At 40.2% G+C, this 25,264-nt stretch overlaps 2 protein-coding genes and 1 pseudogene across 4 annotated transcripts in view; 1 reads left to right on the top strand and 2 right to left on the bottom strand.

Annotated features, from left to right (window-relative positions):
* Positions 1 to 9,362, top strand: part of MFSD14A (major facilitator superfamily domain containing 14A) — a 42,300-nt gene extending 32,938 nt beyond the window's left edge. For both annotated transcript variants that reach the window (XM_029946453.1, XM_029946452.1), the window contains 4 exons: positions 4,214 to 4,326; positions 5,639 to 5,736; positions 6,863 to 7,026; positions 8,053 to 9,362. In XM_029946453.1, coding sequence (XP_029802313.1) covers positions 4,214 to 4,326; positions 5,639 to 5,736; positions 6,863 to 7,026; positions 8,053 to 8,259 — 582 coding nt within the window. In that variant the 3' untranslated portion in view covers positions 8,260 to 9,362. The remainder of the gene's footprint in view (positions 1 to 4,213; positions 4,327 to 5,638; positions 5,737 to 6,862; positions 7,027 to 8,052) is intronic.
* The window catches only part of SASS6 (SAS-6 centriolar assembly protein), a 64,013-nt gene continuing 47,517 nt past the window's right edge, over positions 8,769 to 25,264 (bottom strand). The window contains exons 15-17 of one of the 2 annotated variants that reach the window (XM_029946450.1): positions 14,474 to 14,571; positions 11,467 to 11,561; positions 8,769 to 11,366 (exon numbers count right to left, since the gene is read on the bottom strand). In XM_029946450.1, coding sequence (XP_029802310.1) covers positions 11,260 to 11,366; positions 11,467 to 11,561; positions 14,474 to 14,571 — 300 coding nt within the window. In that variant the 3' untranslated portion in view covers positions 8,769 to 11,259. The remainder of the gene's footprint in view (positions 11,367 to 11,466; positions 11,562 to 14,473; positions 14,572 to 25,264) is intronic. The other variant, XM_029946451.1, reaches the window with a different exon arrangement.
* Positions 16,732 to 17,230, bottom strand: LOC115298099 (annotated as a pseudogene).

The raw sequence follows: 25,264 nt of genomic DNA, 5'->3' as shown, positions 1-25,264 counted from the left end.
TCTGGGAAGGACCGCCATCCAGCCAGCGTTGATGGTACAGCAGACACTATGTACATGGTCCACAAGGAATATGGTCCTTAAATGACCATTTAGCTTTCAAGGCCTACATATAAATATAATTTTGAGATGAATTTTCACATTTAAAAATTGAGAAAGTTAGTTGGACTTCAAAAACAGGTGAGAGGAAGTATGTAGCGTGCATAGAAATACTGATAAATACATTGCTGTGTCATTATATGAACTAAAATGTTAAGTAGAATTCTCTTGCATCCTCATATCAAGCATAATTGAGAAGAATTTGTTTACTGTTGAACTGTGGAGCCCGCGGAAGGCCTGGGTCTTTGAGCCTCCTCTCCAGCAGCACAGAGCTGCTTACGGCTTCCTCTTTGTTCTGTTTTACTGCCTGCCCCTGTGCCTTTGCTCCTGCTGGCCTTTCTCCCCTTCCTCCACCCTAAGTAAACCTTCTCTGAGTTCCTGTGTTAACTGGGGCATATCTGTAACACTGTACAGAATACATTGTATATAGCTTTTACCTCTGTTTATTTCTGATTACTTTTGCCTCCGTACCAGTATTGTGAGTGTCTGTAGCGGCAGAACTCCAGGTAGGCTGTGAGGTTAGGACTATATCACATTCATCTTGGTTAGGTAGCACCCTGGACTGTGCCTGCAGCCAGGGAAATGCTAACTTAGAGGACATTGGTTTTTCTCATGGTGTTTTAAAAACTTTATTATTGGAGCGCCTGGGTGGCTCAGTCGGTCAAGCGGCCGACTTCGGCTCAGGTCATCATCCCACGGTTTGTGAGTTCGAGCCCCGCTTTGGGCTCTGTGCTAACAGGTCAGAGCCTGGAGCCATTTTTAAAACACCCTTTATTATTTTTATTTTTTATTTATTTTTGAGAAAGAGGGAGTGCAAGCAGGGGAGGAGCAGAGACAGAGGGAGAATCTCAAGCAGGTTCTGTGCTGTCAGCACAGAGCCCGCCTGACATGGGGCTCAAACTCACAAACCGTGAGATCACGACCTGAGTGAAAATCAAGAGTCAGACGCTTTCCCAATGGAGCCACCCAGGTACCCTGGTGTTTTAAAACTTTAAAAGGAGCATCTGGCTGGCTCAGTCAGTAGAGCATACAGCTCTTGATTTCAGGGTTGTGAGGTTTAAGCCATATGTTGGGTATGCAGATTACTCAAATAAAATCTTTTAAAAAATAAATAAATAGGGGCGCCTGGGTGGCTCAGTCAGTTAAGCAGCCGACTTCGGCTCAGGTCATGATCTCACAGCTTGTGGGTTTGAGCCCCGTGTCAGGCTCTGTGCTGACAACCTGGAACCTGGAGCCTGCTTCAGATTCTGTGTCTCCCTCTCTCTTTCTGTACCTCTGCCCCCCTCAAAAAATAAACACTAAAAATATATCTATATTTTTAAAAATATAAAAACTTTCAAAATTAGTAGTAATCATTTCAAAATTAGGAGGTTAGGGGCTCACCTGGGTAGCTCAATTGGTGATGTCCAGCTTTGGCTCAAGTCCTGATCATGCAGTTTGTGAGTTCAAGCTGCATATTGGACAGATTCTCTGTCTCCTTCTCTCTCTGCCCCTCCGCCACTTTATCGCTCACTTGCTCTCTCACAAACAAATATTAAAATAATTAAATAAAAATTGGGAGGTTATGTGAAAATATGGGTATGTAGCTTCTCCCCCAAAACGATAAGGTCGGGAAACATGGACAGACCCACCTTCCATTGGGAGCCAAACAGTTGCTGTCTGTCTGTCCCATTTGGGGCTTATAACGCCTGCCCCAAGTAAATGTTGACATGAGTGCATGGATCTTGTACATATTTCTTCTTGAGTGCTCTCATCTAGTCCTCTAAGCTGAGGACTCCCAAATTTCTACCTCCATGCCAGCCCCCGAGTTCCTGTGTGACACGTCTGCTGGGCATCTCAGAGGGGACATAATCAAAACTAAAATCCAGATTCCTTCACCTTAGTGCTGCTCATCTCCTTTATGGGCATCACCTGGCTGCTGTTCTTCAGGGCCACAAACCTGGTGTCATTTTTGTTGATTTTTGCCATTCTTTCTAATCACACACTCAGTCCATCAGGTGGTACCTCCCATTACCCCGTCTCCAAAACCCATTCTGAATCGAAGCAGTTCTCACCGGCTCCATCTCCAGTGGCCAGTCTAAGCCATGACTGTTGCCTCCATCTGGTCTCTCAGCTTCCATATTTGTCTCCCTACAGTTTATTCACCACTTGGCAAAGTAATTCTTGTTAAGTGAAACTTTAATCCTCTCTCATGTTTAAAATTAATTTGCATTGCAACCAGAATAAACCTATGGCCTCATTTTGCCCTGTTCTCCAGGTTGTCGAATACGTTCCCGTTCAGGGCCTTTGCATTTACTGTCCCTGCTTAGAGCACTCTGTTCTCTGAGACAGTCACATAACCATCCTCTCCTCCGCGCATCATCAGCTGTCACCTGAGAAGGGCCTTCCCTGCCCAGCATGGTCAGGCAGCCCCTCTGTCACACAGTCCCATTTCATTGTTTCACAGCAGCGGCCCCCTGGAGTGATCTTGTTAAAGAGGTGTGCCTCTGTCCGTCTTCTCTCCAAGACCAGGTACTCTGTTTGCTGACCAGCACTTTGACCGATTCTCTGACCACTGTGTCCATGCCCTTAGACCTAGAATAGCAATGGGATATAGTAGGAACTTGGCAAATATTTGGTTAACTGACCAACAATGATGTCAGTTAACTGTTAACTAGCTGTGTACATCCTGGTTAAGTCAGACGTCATTTAACCTTTGGGACAAAATGAGTTATACTAAATTAAGGGACACCAAGTAATTTTTCTTGTCTAGCACACTGTATATACTAAGCAATTTATTCCATCATCGTCGAGAATATTGTGACCTATCTAAAATCACATGTACTTTCTGTACACACTTATTAAGAACTTACAGTAGGTGCTAGGGATACAAAGATACAGATATTTAAGGAAGATGCCTGCCCTGGAGGAGAAAATCAGTGTTCCCAGTTAAGAGTATCCTGTAGACAGGAAGTTTTTCTTTGCTAACTGCTTACACTGGGTGAGTTCCCTTATGTGATTGTGGCTGTTGAAGACTGTAATCCAGTAAGGTTCCATGCCTTGTGAAACCCAATGGTATTCTACTCGATTTGAGAAAGCTATGGGTGTTAATTGTTCAAGGAATCTTACAAGAATCTTCATTAGCTTTCCACTGGCTTATTTGTAATTAAATATGACTAAATTTTTAAATGGTTATACCCATTTAAAAAATTTCAAACTTCTGATTAAAAATTGTACATTGGTGACTTCCTAAATTCACTTTTTCCTATATGGACTTACTATCTTTCTTAGGTAGTGTATTTAATACTTTCATTAAAATAGCAAGGAATGTTTTCTAATGCCCCCAAATCATTGCTGAATGAAAATTGTGAAAGAAAAGAAATCCCATCCACTCATAATACTTATTAAATGCTTACTGTGTGCCATGCACAGTGCTAAGCACTTTATGTAAATATCATTTCATCTGACCCACATGACAAAGTTTTGAAGTAGGTACTATGCTTGCCATTTTGGAAGAGGCTATTTACAAGCGAAGTAACTTGCCCAGAGTCATACACTGAGAGCCAAGATTACGATCCAGGCAGTTTTCCCAAAGGCTGTGCTCTTAAACTATACTTTTCCCAAATCATACTTGTTATACCTGTTTACTGTTTGTCAGAGCATCATGGTTTCAGCAATAATTTAGATGAAGGATGTAGAGTAATTGTGCTGTTTCACTGTTATTCAAGTGGGTGAATAAGCATTTTTGGATTAACTTGAACTTGTAAAAACTTTTAAAGCTATTATGTAACAGGATCTCCAAATCATTAGTTTGAACTTTTTGATGCTACTGCTTACAATTTCTGATTTAAGTGGTCAGTAGAAGTGTTCTCAACGGAAAGTTCACTCTTCTGTGTCCAGTTTTGTTTTTTCCTGAATCTGGATCTGTGTCAGCAGAGGGACCTTTTATCTGTTATGACCTGGAAATATCTCTCAAGATATATTTGAGGCAATTGTTAAAAAGGCAAAATGTAAAAACATGATAATAGTCCTCTTACATTACAGATTGAAGAAAGTCACCAAATATATATATATTTTATTTTTATAAAAGCTCTTAACTGTTATAAACCATTCTGTTCTGGGTTTTGTTCTTTTCTAGACCATAGTGTTGAGTTTACTTATGCGGTCAATCGGAAATAAGAACACCATTTTATTGGGTCTTGGATTTCAAATATTACAGCTGGCATGGTATGGCTTTGGTTCAGAACCTTGGTAGGTATATCTTAATGTTTAAATTTTTGATGTTTTTGGGTTTTTTTCCAGCTTTATTGAGGTATAATTGACAGACTTTTTGTTCATATTTGCTTCTCATCTAAGGCTTAGTATTAGACTTTAAAAAAATTTTTTTTTCAACGTTTTATTTATTTTTGATACAGAGAGACACAGAGCATGAGAGGGGGAGGGGCAGAGAGAGAGAAGGAGACACAGAATCGGAAGCAGGCTCCAGGCTCTGAGCTAGCTGTCAGCACAGAGCCTGACGCGGGGCTCGAACCCACGAACGTGAGATCTGACCAGAGCCGTAGCCGGAGGCTTAACTGACTGAGCCACCCAGGCGCCCATTATTAGGCTTTAATCTGTCTCCTACTGTGCTGTTTTTTTTCCTCCCAAAACGTATATAATACAGGTTTTTCACTTGGGTGTTTGTATATTCTAGAATGGCATGAGGATAGAAAGATGTGACATTCTATTGTTAGAGTTAAAAACGAAGTTAGTTTTTCAGTCTCTACTGAGCATTTCATCTGTATCTGTCATTAGGAAAAAAACGTAATCTCAAAGCAGCAAAGCCCTGAAAGCTAGCGTTAATTAACCTTTTTTGGTTTTTCTGGCTAGAAGAAAAGCATTGCGTAACCCCGGTGGTCATTACTGAGGACCGTGACACACTAGAAGTGAGCCGAGAATAGCCCAATTGTTTTGGTCCCGGCTTCGTGCCAGAGAACAGTCTCTGCTTTTCTTGCCAGTCTGCACTGCAGGGTGACAGGAGTAGGGACGTCGAGGTCAGGCTGCCCGCGCACACCTCCCGTGCACACCTCTGCTCACAACTGTGGGCCTGAAGTCCAGTTTCCACGAATGTTTCGTTCACCGGAACATGCCATCTCTTTGGGTTTGGATAGGAGTAAGCATCAAGAGTGTTTTGATGGAATGTTTTGTTTTCCAGACTGATTTTTACAAAGAGGTGCTCACGATTTAAATTATCAAAAACATTTCAGGTATCAGTTCCAGAACATCCAAGGCTTAGATCAGATCTGTGTAGCCTCACACTGAATCACAAGTCCGTGGGAACACTGTCTGAAGAGTAATGACGCTGGGTTAGGTGTTGCCCACTGTGCTCAGCCTGCCCCCACCCAGCGCTCAGACCTTGAAGCTACTTGCCCAGAGCCACACGGGAGGGAAGGAGCAGAGCGAGGCCAGTTCTCCTTTTCCCGGCACCACAGCCGTTTTGCAGTAACAGTTACTTGGATTTTAAGTGTGTATTTCGACAGGCACAGTGGAGAGTTTATTTTTGTTTGGCTGCGTTTGGTTACAGGATGATGTGGGCTGCTGGGGCAGTGGCAGCCATGTCCAGCATTACCTTTCCGGCTGTCAGTGCCCTTGTTTCACGAACTGCTGATGCTGATCAACAAGGTGAGCTGATGAGAATTATTTAAAAGTTCAGAATATTCTAATCCTATGTTGTTTCTCTCGTAAGTACAGAATCATAAATGTGTCTTTAGGGTAAGGAACTTAAAATTGCTTTCACTGTTAAAAGTGGCTTCCAGTGTACTGTCTTTAGGTGGATATAGAACTGTCTCAGTATGTGGCCCTGTCTGTTCTCTCACTAGAAGATCCAGTGATCTAGGTCAGCCCCCTCATAGTCACTTATATTTGCTATGATGGGTTAGACAGCTTGGGTTTAAATAACCCTTTTATTTAAATCTTATGTTTCAGTTACTTAAAGACACAGAAAACATTGTTGTCTTATGCTTTTTGTGGTAGAAGCATTTGCTTCTTGAAACGCTAACAGGTAATTCTTTGAAAAGGCTGTTTTCTCTAGTCATAAAGGGAAAAACGGGTGTTACAGAAGAGTGGCAATGATCACTTGGTTGCTAAATGAGAAAGGAAAGGCCTGTGGCCAAAGCATATTGCATTTTAAATTTGAGAGAAGATCCCAGTGGGGGGAAAAAAAACCCCCCAAACTCTAAGAAATATTTTCTTATTTATTTTGAGAGAGAACAAGGAGGGGAGGGGCAGGGAAAGGGACAGGGCAGGCTCTGTGCTGACATCAGAGAGCCCACTGTGGGGCTCGAACTCATGAACTGTGAGATCATGACCTGAGCCAAAGTCAGACGCTTCACTGACAGCCACCTGTCAGGCGCCTCAATCCAAATTCTATAAAAAGGGTCTATATTTGATGAAATGGGGTCTTAAGTAAGTCGCTGTTTGGGACAGTTTTTAACAATTATGCTTGTGAACTCATGCCTCATTTTTTAGCCCAGGATGTTTTCAAGGGACAATAAAAGTGCTTTTGCCCACTTGTGTAAGCTAGACCCATATATGGGTTGGGTATACCTCGACCTCACATTTCTGTCACATAGCTTACGCTTTGTAGAGCTGATGGCCTCTAAGTAGTTTTTAATGTCATCATAGTAAATTGCTAGTGTCGTAGTAGGGAAAGCTTTGGTTTTGGTTTTAGATGGACTTACTGTTCGTACCGGTTCTAATGTAGGGAAAAAATAAGCAGAGCATTACATAACTTGTGTAAATGATTTAGGTGTTGTTCAAGGAATGATAACAGGAATTCGAGGACTGTGCAATGGTCTGGGACCAGCTCTTTATGGATTCATTTTCTACATATTCCATGTGGAACTTAAAGAACTGCCAATGACAGGAACAGACTTGGGAACAAACACAAGCCCACAGCACCACTTTGAACAGGTAATTCCTACTCGCATATGAAAATGCAATTCAATCAGCTGGGTTAAAAGATAAATGGTTTTTGGTCACTAAAGTTTTTATGGGAGATTATTTTAGACCCATAACACTTAAAAACCAAAGCCTAAAGGACTGTGCCACTTTTTGAAAGGACTACACACTTTTCCCTTGAGACTAAGTTGTTTAAATATTCTAGTTTGTCGTATTACGCCTGATGTCCTAGATGACCGTTTGTCTATCCGACGAATTTGTCTCTCGCCCTCTCGTAAGCCCGCCTGCCGTGTGAAGAGTCAGTCAGGGGCCGACAAGCCCTTTTGCTCACGTGTTTGCTGTACTTTCCCTCCTTACAACTGAAACTACGAGTGGCAAACACGATCACGTTAGCCAATACAAACAACGCATCCGTTTCCTTGCTTGTTCAGCAGAGTTCCACACTGATCTAACCAGCTAAGACTAGTTTTGAATGAAAGTGAATGTTTGTCTGTGGGCTACCCACGGTTAAACTGGCAGTGCACGTTTTTGCTAAGAATGAATGTAATTTTGGGCTAAACCAGAGGCCAGTTTGATTCTTAATGGTAACGGCATTCGCTGTGTTTTCTTTGCATTTAGTTACTAGAGAACATATTTACCTTCTCTATAAACAAAGAAAACGGTCATGGGTTCTGTTACTGTAGTTAATAGCGTGTGCTACTTGAGATCTTCCTGTTGAACTAACAAATTAATAAGCGAAGGCTCAGGACGGAACGTGTCCAGATTTTGTCTTGCAAATGACAGTGTATTTTTGCACAGGCCATTTTAAAACCATCTTTTTGGCTGTTTCTTGGAACCAGCTGTTATCCTCAGAATTTTATACGGAGTGTCCCTTTTCTTCTAAAAAGCAGACGCATTTTGTAACCATGGCTTTAATGAAGAGAGAGAGAAGGTCTTGGCTTATCATACTTGGCAATCGGCTACTGAAAGAAGATAATAAGCAGTTCTTAAGGGCAGAGATGTCTGTGCAAATATCCTAATTCTCTTTTCCTTCCTCAGAATTCGATCATCCCCGGCCCCCCCTTCCTCTTTGGAGCCTGTTCCGTACTGCTGGCTCTGCTTGTTGCCTTGTTTATTCCAGAACATACCAATTTAAGCTTGCGGTCCAGCAGCTGGAGAAAGCACTGTGGTGGCCACAGCCATCCCCATAGTACACAAGCGCCAGGAGAGGCCAAAGAACCTTTACTCCAGGACACGAACGTGTGATGCCTGAAATCAGGAAGACTTTTCTACCCCCAGGTCTTCGTTTTCACCTGTAGTTCTGGACGGACATTCCCTTTCCATCTCCGTGTACTTTAAGATTGTCTTATGAAATGTATCTGCATGAGCTCGTGGGAACTAAAGAAAGAACCAGAACCGGACAGTTTTCCAAAGATGTTACAATTTCTTTTGAAAAGAAACCTTTTGTTTATTAGCACCAATTTCTTGCCACTAAGCTTTTTGTTTTATTATACATCCTTTAATTAAAAACTGTATTTGTACCTTCTTAGATACGCTACCACTTCCTTCAGGTGTTGAGCTTTAACTCTGTGCGGACCACAGCGAGGCGGTAGGTAGTGCGGTTGTGGACCTGTTCGTTTTAACACTGTAAAATCTTGGGTCAAATAAGTCAAAGCCTTAATGCAGATGCACTAAAGTAAAGAAATGGTAAATGAACTGTTTGCATTAAAAAAAAAACAAACAAAAACTCTTAAGAAAATTGTACTAAATCTGAATCATGTTTTAAGCTTGTTTGTAGTAATTTTATTTTAAAAATATTCACCACTGTTTTTGAAATGAGAGTATCAGCCATTTAGAATTTAAATTGGGGTAGAGTCTGTAAATCTAAACGCTGGCTCAAAGTTGTTCCCCAGCTACTTCTACCACTATTCTTTTAACGTTTGCATAATCATACGAACCTCAACACTTGAACACATAATCTAAAATTATATAGTAAAGCTGGTAGCCTTGAAAATGTCAATGTGATATCTGTATGTAGATAAATATATATAGTGGCCTTTCAGGACTGTCACAGTAACACTTTATTTACAGAGCTAATGTTTGTCCTAAATTTTCAGGACCCTAGAAGAGAGCTTTATACAATTCCTGATGTGAATTTCTCTAAAGTGTATATTTTTGTGTCCAGTTATATTATTTAAAGAAGTGTTACTTTGTAAAAATTGTACATAAAGTATTGTATAGTTTACACTGTTTTCATCTTGTGTGTGGTTATTGCGCAGTGCTTTTTAAACTTGGAACATTCGCTATGGCTAAATAAGGTCTTAAAAGAAATGTAAATATTCTGTTAATAAAATTAAATATTTTAATGATTTTTTTTTAAAAGAAAAGTCTTGATCTGTGATTCCCTAGAAGGGCTGTTTTGGCTTTATTTGTTACCATCATCATTTTTACAGTAACAAATCAAAGCTTTACACCTTTTTCCTTTCAATCCCTTTTTTCTCCAGCACTACAAAATACTCTTGTAGGAGGACAAAAGAAATGAAAACCTAGTCCATAAATTAAATGCAAGTACTTAAATTCTAAGCATAATCTATAGTTGCAGATCAGCCCGGTTTCTGCTTATATACTTTTTACCTGTCACACTCCATAAATACTTTATTGACAAAGCTCACAGTTTACATTCATTGCAACCTGTGATTATTAACACATGTACAGCTGTACACCGCAAAACAATTTCAAATAAAAAAGGACTGTAGATTATAAATCCCATCCAGACTCTGTCACAAAATGTTTTATATATATTACATCATATTTACAGGAGAGATTCCAGATGATGAGGAAGTCCCCTGAAGTTACTGTAACCAAGTAGTCTTTCTAATATTAATACAGTATATTTAAATGACAGCTAGATAAAAGGCCAACCCCGTAACGGTTACTAAATGTTCTAGAATAAATCCCCTAGTTTCGACTCCTTGCAACGACCAGCAGAGTTTCACGGCATCACAGGACTCAATGTTGTGGCTTCAGAAAAGTACTAGCAAAGATTCTCTGTCTTACCAGGAGCCCATGATGCGGATATGCCACTAGTGTCTTCAATGTCTCTCTCTTCATCTGTGTGGTGAGGTCCTTTAAAACAGTTTTTGACTCTCACACGAGCATTAGCAACCCTTGCAAACAAAAACTGATATATAGGTTTCATAAGAGAACACTGCTCGTACTGGGTGGTCATCAGCCAGAAAACAAAAGGGGGAACTGTCCCTCTGATAACGAGGTGAAGTTTTTTTTACCTGATTTTCCCCAAATAATTCTTACTTGAAACTTTTGGCTACAGGGAAGAGAAAAGAGCTATAGCTTCTAACAGTTACTCAATTTGCCTACTTTATTAAGCAAACGTTAAAATGAACCCACTCTGATATTATAATACAATGAATATTCATGATGGTCTTACAGTATTCTGTATAGTGCTAATTTTTAAAACATTCTAATTCAGATTCAACTGCAAAACAAACCCATGAAATTCAAAATGAAAGTGAAAACTGGAGGAGTGAAGACTTCCAGGAAACATTAAAATCCTATAAACTTTGCAGTTCAAATGATTAAAAGCACTTTCTGCCTAATCTGGTTATATAAATATGCTGTCCAAATTATTTTTATAATTTATCAAAATTGCTTAGACTGGTTTACTAGCTAATTTAAAGAGGTTGCAAGGAAAATATTTACTTGTGAAGGATTCGTTTATTTTCATTCATTTAAGGTAATTTTAGGACTTTTCCCTTTAAATGTCGATAATATATGTATCTTTGGAGATAATCATTTTCCCTCATAATTCTCAGGTGTCAACACTTTTCCCAATGAAAATGATAAAATGAATTATTAACATTCTTTGGCTTCACACTATTCCTGAGCAGGTTTTCATTTACCCAGTTACTCAATATGACTAGAATGTCCCTTAAAAGGATCAACTCTCTCCTTAGAACTTCTTAGAATTTCTAAGGATTTGCTTAATAAAATTCATACCAGTATTCTGTAAAACCCCATGTTCACAAACTAAAAAGTGTCATTTCCTCAGAATCCCGCAGGGACACCCGGGCTCCTCTAGTTTGCCATAAATGACATTGGTCCTTAAAAGGATCCAAACGACCTAATAGGTTAAGCTCAAGTAACCTTGGAAACTTGCTGGCTTAGGATATGATCTCTGCTGTTCGTATATTTTTAAACCATGTGAATTTCTAAAATTTCAGTAAAAAGTATAAGGTCACACTAGCATCAGCTGTTTGCTAACTGCCCAGGGAAATAGGCTGACGGTGCGGACGGGAGCCCCAGGGGCTTGGACGAGGTCTGCGCTGCTCCGAAAGCGCCATCCTTCTGATGGTCTGCAAACGAGGACAAAAAGACATTATTTGTGTTCACCACGTCTTTCTGAACACAGTCGATTCATCCACAGCGCACAACCCGCTTCAAGAATAGTCTCACCTGGCTTACTGAACAGATTCTGGTTGAGTCCACGTAAAGGAATGCTATCTTCCCTTTTCTTCAGATATTTGGGTTCCAGCCCTAAATTTGCACTACTTAAAAGGAAAATAGAATTTATTTTCACAAAGTCTTGTTTTCACCTTAATAGTTAATTCTGAAGGTTTATCTAATTTATATACATACATATACTCTATGTGAAATAACAGAATTAAGTTATATTTATAGCTCTGTTCAAAACAAATCACATTCTTCAGTAGTTTTTTCAAATTTTTAATGTTTAGTTTTGAGAGAGACAAAATGAGTAGGGGAGGGGTAAAGAAAGAAGAGGTCGCAGAATTCAAAGCAGGCTTCAGGGTCTGAGCTATTAGCAGAGCCTGATGTGGGGATCAAACTCACGAACCACGAGACCATGACCTGAGCTGAACTCGAACACTTAACCAATTGAGCCACCCAGGTGCCTTTCAGTGGTTTTTTAAGCAAACAATTTATCCACAAGCCAAAGTACCCTTCTTCCCAGTAAACTAAGTAGCACTAATAAGTTAAAAGAGCTAAGATAAAGAATGTAGACTAGGGGTGGCTCAGTCAGCTGAGCGTCTGATGACGCTCAGATCATAATCTCACTGTGGGCTCAAGCCCCGCATCACGCTCTGTGCTGGCGGCTCGGAACCTGGAGCTGCTTCAGATTCTGTGTCTCCCTCTCCTTCTGTCCCTCCCCGCTCACACACACTCTCTCAAAAATAAACATTAAAAAGATTTTTTTAAGAATGTAGGCTAGGGGCGCCTGGGTGGCTCAGTCGGTTAAGCCTCAGACTTCAGCTCAGGTCATGATCTCATGTTCGTGGGTTCAAGCCCCATGTCGGGCTCTGTGCTGATAGCTCAGAGCCTGGAGCCTGCTTCCGATTCTGTGTCTCCCTCTCTGACCCTCCTCTCTCATGATTTGTGTCTGTCTCAAAAAAAAAAAAAAAAAAAAAAAAAGAATGTAGGCTAAACGAAAGCCTAGTACTATTAAATTGTAAACAGCAGCACATAAATGACACATGATAGAAACACATGCTCATGCCTCACGAATATCCTTATCTAATAACTTCTATCTTGTATTTAAAATGAGTAATATTTTTCCTTTGCCAAAAGCTCTTCAAAATTTTGTAGTACTTCAAAGTTGTCACTAAAATGCACTATTAAAATTAATAAACAATGAATTTTAGTCAGAGAAACACAAATAAAAAACTGAAAAAATGGACATTTATGTGGTCCTATATGCCCCCTCCCTACTGCCATATTCCCACTTTCTAAGTCCATCTAGTGTTAAGCTTCTCTAAGTAGCTCCTTATTACAAGAATTTAAAGGTACTTGTAAACCAATGACACTACATTCTTAAAATTAAATGGTCTTCTTCCAATCTTCAGTAAAGAAATAAGTGGGTGAATAGGTATTTCCTTCAGTTTTAACCTTTGAGATACCCATTGCCACTTTTTCCTAGCTGCCAACGAATAAAGGAAAAAACCACCTAAAACTAAACACTCAGCACAGGTCACCATTCCTAATTCTATGGACACATGATGATTGATTTTGTACCACATACAGGATCTTATTTTCTGCACGTAAAACCGCTGCTGAGTGTTATGGGAGTTAAATACATCAACACAGCGTTGTGCCATTAACACGGACCGTGGGGGCTCTGCCTCCAGAGCGCCTGTGAAAGTCACAGAAACATGTCAGGACTTCTGAGAATTCTGACTCTTTTCTTTACAAGAGGCTCCCCAACTACTGTAATATTCACGTTGATGCCAATTTTAGAGAAGCCAATACTAAGAGCCAGAGAACTGGAATAAGAAGCCTCCTTGAACCATGTTAGTGATTTTTTCTGCAATATATAGGGAAGATGACAGGTCATGATAATGCCAGCGGACAGGCCTTAAAGTGATTAAATTTTAACTAAGAAGAATTAATAAGAATACTACAAACATGAATACCCAGAAAGACAAGTTTTCATGAGTTGTTTAAACTTAAATTTAGTCACAACTCATGATTCAACAAACTTCACTATGTAAACCCTGTATAAGATCTAAGAAATAGGAAGAAATTTCAAAGTAGGCAAACCAGAAGTCACCAATTAAAGCTTACTTTGCTACATAGGAGACAATCTCACAAGCCTTGTTCTTAGCAAAGAACTGTGGTTGTTTAAAAAAGCTGGCTTTTCAGAGTTCTCTAGACTGGAAGTGCTAATCAGAAAACCGGAGGGCTTCCTGAGGTCCCCACGGCCGCACCGGGAACACAAAACCGGCCAACCAACAGGGATTTAAAAGATTCCTAACCCACCTGCTCAAAAGCAGATGGGAGGGAGCTCTTCACAGAAAGTGAGGTCTTTCCATTAAAAAGAAAATTTTACTCTATGTTCAACTGTATCATACAGTTTTAACAAATTACAGAAAATCGCTTTTAATGTTTATTTACTTATTTTAAGAGAGAGAGAGAATGAATACGAATATCCCAAGCAGGCTCTGCACTGTCAGCATAGAGCCTGACATGATGCTTGAGCTCATGAACGGTGAGACCATGGCCAAAGCCAAAGTCAAGAGTCAGATGCTCAACCAACTGAGCCACCAAGGCGCCCCAGGAAATCTACTACTTGTAGAGAGAAAAGTGACTCAGCTTCACTCCCACTGATCCTCAACTTAAAATGTCACAGATAAAGAAGTGGGCATCTGGGACACCTGAGTGGATCAGTCGATTGTCTGTCTGCGGCTCAGGTCACGATCTCATGGTTCATGAGTTCGAGCCCCATGTTGGGCTCTGTGCTGACGGCTCAGAGCCTGGAACCTGCTTCAGATTCTGTGTCTCCCTCTCTCTGCCCCTCCCCTGCTCACATTCTATCTCTCTCTCTCAAAAATAATATTTTTTTTAATTAGAAAACAAAAAGTGGACATCAAAGCTTTCAGGCACTGACAAAAATTATTTAGGATAACCCTCCAAAGTGCAAACATTAAATTTTATGGCAAGTACTTACTTTTCCTTGTCAGTTGAGCAAGGCATACTAATAGTTGTTCCTGTTTGAACATCTCCTAGTGATGTATTTGGTTTTGTAAATTGCAAGTTAAACTGAACCTGTGAAGAGGGAAAACACCTCATGTAACTGAACTGGTGAGAACTGAGACAGTTCAATAGGGAGATAGATGGTTAAAACTTTTTTCTCCTAAATCTAGACCACAAAAGAAAAGGTTCAACACATATAACACAAGCACATTTTCCTGAGATTTAACAACAAAAATCCTACCTTTCCTTGCCAAAAAATATTCCTGTGATAGAAGACGAACAGCACAAAATGATCTCTTACCAATTATTTTGAAACACAAATACTAATATAGCCGATCCCTGTACAAAACAGGTTTCAACTGTAGGGCTCTGCTTCCACACGGACTTTGGTCAGTAGCTACAGGACACTAGTAGAATGAGGTACCATCCGGCTCCTCATCCCACCCAAAGTTAGCAAGGCTGGATGCCGGAGGAACACCTACTCCTTATCCACCTGACTCCCTACTTGGCTCTGAGGTACTTTCTGCTCACAGGAAATGCTGGCAAGCAGTACGCTGCTAGCGAGGACACTCACTGTCCGCTCTTCAGTGCAGGCTCCTTCCTGTTGTCTGGGGGCCCAGGCCTTCGGTGGTGCGTTCTCTCTCATTCTGTGACCCTGCCCGACTCCAACGGCGCCCGGCCCGACCACTTCAGCAGGGGTCTCCCTCCAGAGCCGGTCCCTTCACCGCCTCTCAGCTCAGGCCTCAGTGAACTAACCTTCACGCACAGGCAGCTGAGTGAGGGTGCCAAACGCAGGGGAGAGTCCTGCCGTTCTAGTCTACCCCACCGGCTTCCTCTACCTTCCCTGTGCCGGTAATCATTTGGCAACTTCTTACGTTCCAGTCACAATATAAAATGCGTTCATGTAAGGGGAGGGGAGAGAGAAAAAATACACACACACACACGTGTGGGTATCAATACATATATACACATATACATATATATGTATGTGTGTGTGTGTGTGTGTGTGTGTATATATATATAAATTTGAGGGGGACTCAACAGTTATACATAATTTTTGACAATGAGGGGGTCAATGCCCCCTAGCCCCAGCACTTAAATAAGTATCAGGGCATCTGGGTGGCTCAGTTGGTTGAGCACCCAACTTTTTTTTTTTTAATTAAAACAATTTTTATAATGTTTATTTTTAAGAGAAACAGAGTGCAAGGAGGGCAGGGGCAGAGAGAGGGAATCACAGATTCTGAAGCAGGCTCCAGGCTCGGGGCTGTCAGTCCGATGTGAGGCTCAAGCTCATGAACCTCAAGATCATGACCTGAGCCCACGTCAGATGGTTAACCAACTGAGTCACCCAGGCACCCCCCCCCAAGAATTTTAAATGAATAAACAAGTATCATAGTTCTAAAAGCTATCTCCCTATTTATAACAATGGTGCATATATATCATGCATTATGAGAAATCTTCCCTTTTCAAAAAAAATTTTTTTCCAACTATATTTCTACTATATTTCTTCTAAGAAAACTGAGGGGGCACACAGGATGGCTCTGTCCCACAGAAATCTAAAACAAAACCTCTCCTAATGTATATATAGAAAACACATGTGTTAGCCAATTTGGAAAAAAGCAAAGTCCTAGTTGTAGGATTTCTCAAATTATTATTATTTTTCTCAAACTGAATTTGATAAGACTGTGGAAGGTTCAGAGTATCTCGGGCTGCTGCTGACCTCACTGGTTCCTCTGAGGACCAGTCAGGACGTTTCACTAGGAGAGTAGGAGGCACCTGCTACCACAGCAAGGGACTAAGAGATGAGAAGCCATACTAGCCACCTGAAGAATTCTTTAAAGTATGAATATTTGGGTAACATGGACCAACGCTGCACCCTGATGTTCCGTTTCTGAAAGTCACACTTTAAGTTAAAAAGTTCTGCTCTAGGGGCACCTGGGTGGCTAAGTCGGTTAAGCGTCTGACTTTGGCTCAGGTCATGATCTCGCCGTGCATGAGCTTGAGCCACACATCAGGCTCTGAGCTGCCAGTGCAGAGCTTGCTTCGGATCCTCTGTCTCTGTCCCTTCTCCACTCACACTCTTTAGTTCAAAAATAAACATCAAAAAAAAAGTTCTGTTCTGCCAATCTCCATATATATCAACAGATACTATAGAATTTATCATGGTATCTTCTTAAAAAGAAGAGAAAAAAAACAGTTCTTCATAGGAGGGGGTTCTTGTTTTTTGGTATCTTAAATGTCAATGATCACAAAAAGTTCTGGCTTCCTTCGTTATAGACCTGTATTGCTGAGTACGTTATTGCCTTGACCTCAGTTCCCTGAGCATGCTTGGACAATGAAAATTCTTCTCCCCGCTTTGAAATTTCTTTGATCGATATGAAGTACCTTCACTTCCCGCGGTAGAAGAATTTGTCGGCACTGAACTTATAAAGCCACTCAGAAGAGACTGTAGGTCATCTCCTTGGGTTTCTGCTTCTAGAGTTTGGAGGGGCTCCACAGTCCCAGTATCTGTCATACAACCAAACTTGGCCATTGCACGGCGCTAAAATGCTTCCTCCAGAGTATCTCCCCACGCATGTAACTGGACATCTGCTGTATGATCCAAATACTCATACTTCCGAATGACTGGAGGATACTTGGCCTTGATTGCCTTCTGCTCTTCAAATTGAGGAATATCTTCCTCTTCCTGCGCCATAATTGCAACCCTGGACACTCTACTTCTGCCCGTCATTAGTCAGACTTCGGCCCTGATTTACAACTTCCGCTTTAGACCCCGCCCCTTGGCATATACTCTTAAAGGACCAGGACCCCATTCTCACAGATATACTTATACCCTAAGACTTCCGTCCTAGGACCCTCCGGTGGAAGCACGTCTTTAATAGGCTTAGGCCTTATTTTCTGCGAAACAAGTAAATTGGAGAACCTCAGATTAGGAAAACACTTGAGCTAGACGCCCCTATGTCTGAGTGGGAGACCCCTTTTCTTCCTGCCTCGTTGCCAGAGTTGATAAGCAGACAGGAAAGCATCCTACATTCCTCATGTGAATTCTGTCCTCAAGGATTTTCAAGGTCTGTTATATTTAGGGTTTATAAATGAAAAGCTAGGAATTTGACTTTTAGAAGGAATCCTAAAATAGATGACTGATAATGTTTCACACTAGGAATTTATAAATGAGTTCTATATTAGAAAAATGCATACACATAATCACACTAATATATGGAAAAGAATTATGACTACTAGCATACAAAAAGAAAAGGCATAAGAAAACATTAAATATCTACTTTTGGTAAAAAGCCAATAAAATAGGAATAGATTAGATACTAATTTAATAGGTTAAAATTACAAATTAAAAAGGTATATACTACTGTACTATCAAGGTTCAATATTCTAAATATATTAATTCTCCCTACATTAATCCATGCATTTCATGTGATAACCTAAATCACAAAACGGATTTTTTAAAGTGAAACAAGCTGACTCTAATATTCCTTATAGAAAAATAAGTATGGAATGTCTGGGTGGCTCAGTTGGTTAAGCACCCAACTTCAGCTCAGGTTATGATCTTGTGGTCCATGTTTCAAGTCCTGTGTCGGGCTCTGTGCTGATAGCTTGGAGCCTGTCTTCAGATTCTGTGTCTCCCTCTCTCTCTGCCCCTTCCATGCTCATGCTCTGTTTCTCAATAATGTTAAAAAAAAAATTTTTTTTTTAACTTGAAAGAGTTTATATTCAAGGTACATTCTTAACATCAGACTCATCAAAACACAAAAATCAGAAAGGTATTCTTATATGTGAATATCCTTAGGCTTGACATTATTCAATTTGAGACAAATGACTTTATAAAGTACTGTTTTCTCCCGCAGAACCACAGGAACTTGTTCAGAGCACTGAGCAGTCTCAGTATCAGATTAAAACATCAAATTCTTCCAGCCTTCTTGGTATGTAAATTTTGATTAATGTTATGAAGAGTACTACTTTAAGATGTTTATGCTTACTTTCAGTTTCCTTTGGATTTTAGTGGCCTTGATTCTTTGTCTTCTGGGCAGAAATATCATAGCAGAATCTCAGCATACTTCCTGGACAACTGGCGGGGAGGAGGGCTAAGAGTATACAGTACTTCATGAGACTATAAAGGGCATCTTGGAGGACTTGGGGCTCAAAGGGATGTTCATTATAATTAGGTGGAAGAAGCATCTTCAGTGGGAGCTTCTTTGCGATATAAGGACCAGTGAAACTTGTCCCTCCAACAGAGAAGGCCATTGTGTCTCCTACTCCACGGAGCAGCAGCTGACAAAGTGTCCTCACTAGTGGTGCCTATTGTTTGTTGGTATCTTTCGATCAGCTCTGCAGCTCTTCTCTTCCTGACACCTAGCCTGGGTGGCATCCAAACCTCATTCGGTTACTTAGCAGACATTTATGGACTCCCTTCCAAGGACAGGCACTGTATGGCCGTACCTAGCTGACAGCTTCACAGACACACATGCAGTGATGATAGGAGAAGGGAAGGGTTGAGAACACCGGCTTTGAGATCACATAGGCTCAGGTAGAAATCCCAATTCTGTTATCTAGTAGCTTTGTGATCTTGATTTTGTCATCTGGAGAGACAACCAAGGACCAGGTAACCACTCTGCATCCTGATGCCTTGGCACAACACGCTAATGATACACGGCAAGGAATAGTTTTATCTCGGTATTCCCCAAACTGTGTTCCATGGAGCATTCATTCTGTATATGATGTATTCTTCTGCCTACTGATACACTCCTCTGAGAGTAAACAATGTATAAATTTCTAAGTGGAAACTTCCAATGTGGTCTTGAATTTCATAATCAGCTCTGTTGGTATACAGCAAATTGATCAAGAGGATGTTGGTCATCTGAAAAACTGGGGTTCCTGGGTGGCTCCGTCAGTTGAGCATCTGACTTTGGCTCAGGTTGTGATCTCGTGGTTGGTGGGTTTGGCCCCATGTCAGGCTCTGTGCTGACAGCTCAGAGCCTGGAGCCTGCTTCAGATTCTGTGTCTCCTCTCCCTCTGCCCTCCTCTGCTCATGCTCTGTCTCTCTCTGCCTCTGTTGTACCCAGATTTTAATATCGCCCCCAAAAACCAGAGACCGCCAGGGAGGCCGAAGCACGCATGCAAAAGCAAAGGGCTTTATTACGGGCTTAGGCTTGCCAGGGCCTAAACTCTGGCTCACAGACCCTACCAGCGTGGTGGATCCATGCTGAGAGCCAAAAAAAATTTTTTAATTACTAGAGATGACATTAAGAAAATGTAACACGAAGAGTCAATAGAAACAGATCCAGAAATTACAGAAATGATAACAGAACAAGGACAGAAATATTAGACAAAGATAACTATCAAAAAGCATTTAATGGAAATTAAAAATATGAGAAAAATGAAAAATATAAAAAAGAATGAAATGGAATTTGCAGTGATGGCAAATTCAATATCTAAAACACAAATTTCTAAGTGGAAAGAAGTAATAGCATATTGAAAACTGCAGGGAAAAAAAATTGGTGACTTTAAGACATAGCATTTGACTATAAAATGAAGCATAAAATGAACAGTCTCCACAGAAAAATATGGGATCAACTGGAGTACTGAAAGGAAATAGAAAAAAATATGAAGAAATAATGACCAGAATTTTCCAAGCTGTCAACCAAAACCCCAATAACACAGATCCTCAATAAGAAGCCCTACGTGCATAATAATATACATATATTATATTGTATATTAGATATATTATAAATAAGTTTGTGAAAAAAATGAAAAGAAAATGTTAAAAGCACCCGAAGAAAAAACATCACTTTCTGAAGAGGAAAAGTGATAAAAATGACTACTGATGACTTGTAAGAAACTATTCCATCCAGGCAAGGATGGAATCACATCTTCAAAATGCTGAAAGGAAAAAGAAACTTGATTTTGATGGCAATGGAGGAAGATGATGATGTAGAAAGACCCTGAACTCACTCCTCCAGAGACACACCAAATCTACCTTTTTATAGAGCAATTCCTCCTGAAGGTACTGAAGGCTGAATGAATACCTTGTACATGACAAGTATAGACAGAGAATGGTAAAAGATGCAGACAGGGTAAGAAAGGGGGCGCCTGGGTGGCTCAGTCGGTTGAGTGTCCAACTTCAGCTCAGGTCATGATCTCACAGTTTGTGGGTTCGAACCCACATCGGGTTCTGTGCTGACACTAGCTCAGAGCCTGGAGCCTGCTTCAGATTCTGTGTCTCTTTCTCTCTCTGCCCCTCCCCTGTTCACGCTTTGTCTCTGTCTCTTGAAAATAAATAAATGTAAAAAGAAAAACACAAGATTTAGAAAGGGAACCCCCCTCATTGTCAACTCTGCAAACTGCACTGGGGAAGGATAGTACCAAGTGACTGTGAGCTGATTCATCTGCCCTATGCATAGAAAAAAGCCTCAGAGTAAAAGAACAACTAAAATATAAAAGATCCAACCCTAGAACTCCGCCAAACAGCAAGGGAGCTGCTGCACCCTCCCCAGGTCATAGGGGCTGGCGAGTATCACTGTTTATGTTCCCCCTTCACCTTGAGAGCACAGACAGGGGACAGGGGACTTCAGCCGGCCCTGGGCTCCTAGCCCAAACCAGTTCCAAATACCTTGGGAAGCAAGAAAAAAACTGTAGTTTAAAAGAGCAACTAGATTAAAACATCCAGCCCTAGAATTCTGCCACATGGTGGAGGGAACTATTGGAATCTCTCTGGATTGAAGGGCTGGCAAGTGGCACAAATTATTTGCCCAGCCTGTATAGGGTGGGTGAGAGAAGGGTTTAGACACCCTACCAGACTCCTGTTCAGGGAACCCCAGGCTCCTGTCACACACCAGCCCCGGCTGTCCCACCAAGGCAGCCCCAGCATGGTGCACACCGGACCCATCTAATCAATGCTCACTCTAACTGCAGCCATTTTGCCACGGTGACAGAGGGGCAGAGCAGCCCAGAACACTCCAGGCCCTGACCACTGAGGCTGCAGACGTCATGCCAGGGCACCCCTAGTACAGAAAACCACAGGACCTCCTGACCCACTGGCTGCCACATCATCTTCAGATGAGTCATTAGGGTGCCTTCTGAGTAGAGTGACACAGGAAGCCCTAGCCAGTGTCCACTTCAGCTTCGGTTGTCCTGGAAGGACACCCTCCGGATGGAGAGCTCTGGGACCACCCCGGCCCATGCCTACTTCAGTTCAGAACCTCCCACCAAGGCAGCCCCAGGATAAGCCATACCTCTAGCCAGCCAGCCAAGGTCACCAGCACACACAATCTACAGGGGATGACCATGTACAAGACGATTCCTTTAAGTTTAAGAGAGGTAGCTGTCGCACCAAATTCAGAGAAATAAACACCGAAAGTCAAGCAAAAGGAAAGAGATATATGCTCCAAATGAAAGACCAAGACAAAAGCTCAGAAAAAGAACTATATAGAAATAACTAACCTACCTGATAAAGATTTTGAAGTAATGGTTAGAAAGATGTTCACTAGACTGCAGAGAAGAATGGATGAATTCAACAAAGAGACAGAAAATATATAGAAACGTATCAGAGATGTATTAACAACTGCATGTAAAATACAGTAGAGGAATCAATAGCAGATTAGCAAATGCAAAAGAACAAACCAGCAACCTGGCAAACAGGGTAATGGAAGGCAGCCAGGCTTAACAGTAAAACAGTAAAAAAAGGAAAACAAAAAAATTTTTAAGGTAAACTCTACTCCCAACGTGGGGCCTGAACTCATGACCCCAAGATCAAGAGTTGTATGCTCCACTCACTGAGTCAGCCAGGTGTCCAAAAAAAAAGAAAAGAAAAAAAAATTTTAAGAAATGAGGACAGAGGGCAGATTAAGGGATCTCCTGGAAAACATCAAGAGAGCGAACATTTGCATGAAAAAGATCCCAGAAGAAGAGAAAGAAAAAAGCACAGAAACCTTATTTGAAAAATAGTACCTGAAAACTTCCTTAACCTGAAGAAGGAAACAGATATCCAGGTTCAGGAAGCACAGAGAACTCCAAACAACATGAACCCAAGGAGGTCCATATCATGACACATAATTAAAATAACAAAGATTAAAGATACAGAACTTTTTAAATACTAGAGAAGCAACTAGCTGCATACAACAGAAATCCACTGAAGTTACGTTAATTTCTCATCAGACACTTTGCAAGCCAGAAGGGAGTAGCATGATACATTCAAAGTGCTGAAAGGAAAAAACAAAAACAAAATGCAAAAAAACCCGATACCCAAGAATACTCTACCTGGCTAGATAAGAGCGTTTCCCAATTGAAAGTTAAAATTCATCATCGCTAGACCAGCCTTACAAGAAATGTTAAACGGACTCCTTGAAGTGGAAAAGAAAGAGCCATAATTAGAAGAAAATTAGGTAAAGAAAAAGTTTCATGAATAAAAGCATAAAGATAATAGAGCAATCACTTACAAAGCTAGTATAAAGGTTAAAAGACAAAAGTGCTAAATTCAATTATTTATAAACAAAATTAGTTAAGGGACTCACAAAATAAAAAGATGGAAATTATAAAAACATATACAAAAATATGTGAAGGGGAGAGAGTAAAAATAAAGTTCATTACAATGTCTTTGAATGTCTTAGGATGTTATGTATGAACTTCATGGTAAGTATAAACCAAAAACCTATAGTAGGTACACATAAGAGGAAAAAATCCAAGCATAATACTGAAGAAAATCATCAATCACAAGGGAATAGAGCAACAGAAGAAATGAACACAGAAGAATTACAAAAACAACTAGAAACTAATGAAATGGCAATGAAGAACATACCTATCAAGAATTACTTTAAAAATGGAAAGGATCTAAATAGCCCAATCAAGACTCAGGGTGACTGGAATGTTCCGATTACAGAACAAGCCCAATCTACATGCTGCCTACAAGAGACTCACTTCAGACCTAAAGACACATAAAGACTGAAAGTGAAGGATAAAAAAGATACTCCATACAAATGGACACAACAATACAAAAAAAAGCCTAGGTAGCAATACTTACTTCAGACAACACAGACATTAAAACAAAGTGTAACAAGAGACAAAGGAGGACGTTACATAATAAAGGGATCAATCCGTAAAGGGACTATAACTGTAAATATCTATACATTGGAACACTTAAATACAGAAAGCAAATATTAACAGACATTAAGGGAGAAATTGATAATAATCCAATAATAGTGGGGACTTTAACACCTCACGTACATCAATGGTTACTTTATCCAGGCAAAAATTCAATTAGGAAACAGTATCTTTATATGGCACATTAAAAAATATATATATTTTATTTTTTTGTCCAAGGGAAAGACCTTAAGGAGGGGAGAGAGAGAGGGGCTGAAGGAGAATCCCCAGCAGGCTCCAGGTTCAGCACAGAGCCTGATGTGGGGCTCAATCCCATAACTGTAAGATTATGACCTGAGTCAAAATCAATTGTCAGATGCCCAGCTGACTAAGCCACCTCGGTGCCCTGACATAGTAGACCAGATAAACTTTACAGACATGCACAGAACATTCTACCCCAAACCAATAGAACACACATTTTTTTCAAATCATGTGGAACATTCTCCAGGACAGATCATGTTAGGCCACAAAACAAGTCTCGATAAATGTAAGATTGAACTCTTACCAACCCTCGTTGCCAACAACCATTATGAAAGTAGAAATTACAAGAAAAAAAGTACAAACACATGCAGGCTAAACAACAAGCTATTAAATACCCACTGGGTAAATGAAGAAATCAAAGAGGAAATCAAAAAATACAAAGACAAAAGAAAATGAAAAGATATCAGTCCAAAATCTATAGGATATAGCTAAAGTAATTCTAAAAGGAGAATTTATAGTGATAAAGGCCTACCTCAAAAAATGAGAGAAAAATCTCAAGCTAACTTTACATCTGAAGAACTAGAGAAAGAACAAAGCCCAAGCCAGTATGAATAAAAAAATAAAGATCAGAGCATAAATAAATAAATAAATAAATAAATAAATAAGACTAAAAAACCACTAGAACAGATCAATGAAATCAGCCAGTTCTTTGAAAAGATCAACAATACTGACAAACATTTAACTAGACCCATCAAGAAAAAAAGAGGACCCAAATAAAATCAGAAGTGAAAGATCAACTGACACTGCAGAAATACAGTGGACTGTAAGAAACTAAAATTAAAAATTATCTGCCAACAAATTGGGCAACCTAGAAGGACAGATCCCTAAAAACACACCATCTTCCAAAACTGAATCAGCAAGAAACAGAAAATTTGAACAAATTTTCAGTAAAAAAAACTATCAGCAACCAAAAAATTTCCAACAAATTAAAATCTAGAACCAGATGGATTCAGAGGTGATTCTACGTAACAATTAAAGAAGAATTAATACCTATTTCCTCTTCAGTCTATTCCAAAAAAAAAAAAAAAAAAAAAAACAAAACAGGAGAGAAAGCTTCAAAACATATATTCAGTTAAGACCAGCATTGCCCTCAGATCAAAATCAGACAAAGACACTACAAAAAAGGAGAACTACAGTCCATACCTCTGAAGAACATGGATATAAAAATCCTCAATAAAATACTGCAATCCACATACATTATTAAAAGGATCATTGACCATGATCAAATGGAATTTATTCCCGGGATGCAAGGATGGTTCAGTATTTGCAAAACATGTGAAACACCACTTTAGCAAAAATAGAATACGAATCATATGATCATCTCAATCTCTAAAGAAAAATCATTTGACAAATTCAA

The sequence above is a fragment of the Suricata suricatta genome, chromosome 8 (genome assembly GCF_006229205.1).
Source record: "Suricata suricatta isolate VVHF042 chromosome 8, meerkat_22Aug2017_6uvM2_HiC, whole genome shotgun sequence".
In the NCBI taxonomy this organism is placed as follows: domain Eukaryota; kingdom Metazoa; phylum Chordata; class Mammalia; order Carnivora; family Herpestidae; genus Suricata; species Suricata suricatta.
Note: the sequence above shows the minus strand (reverse complement) of the source record. Positions and strands in the feature narration are given on the sequence as shown.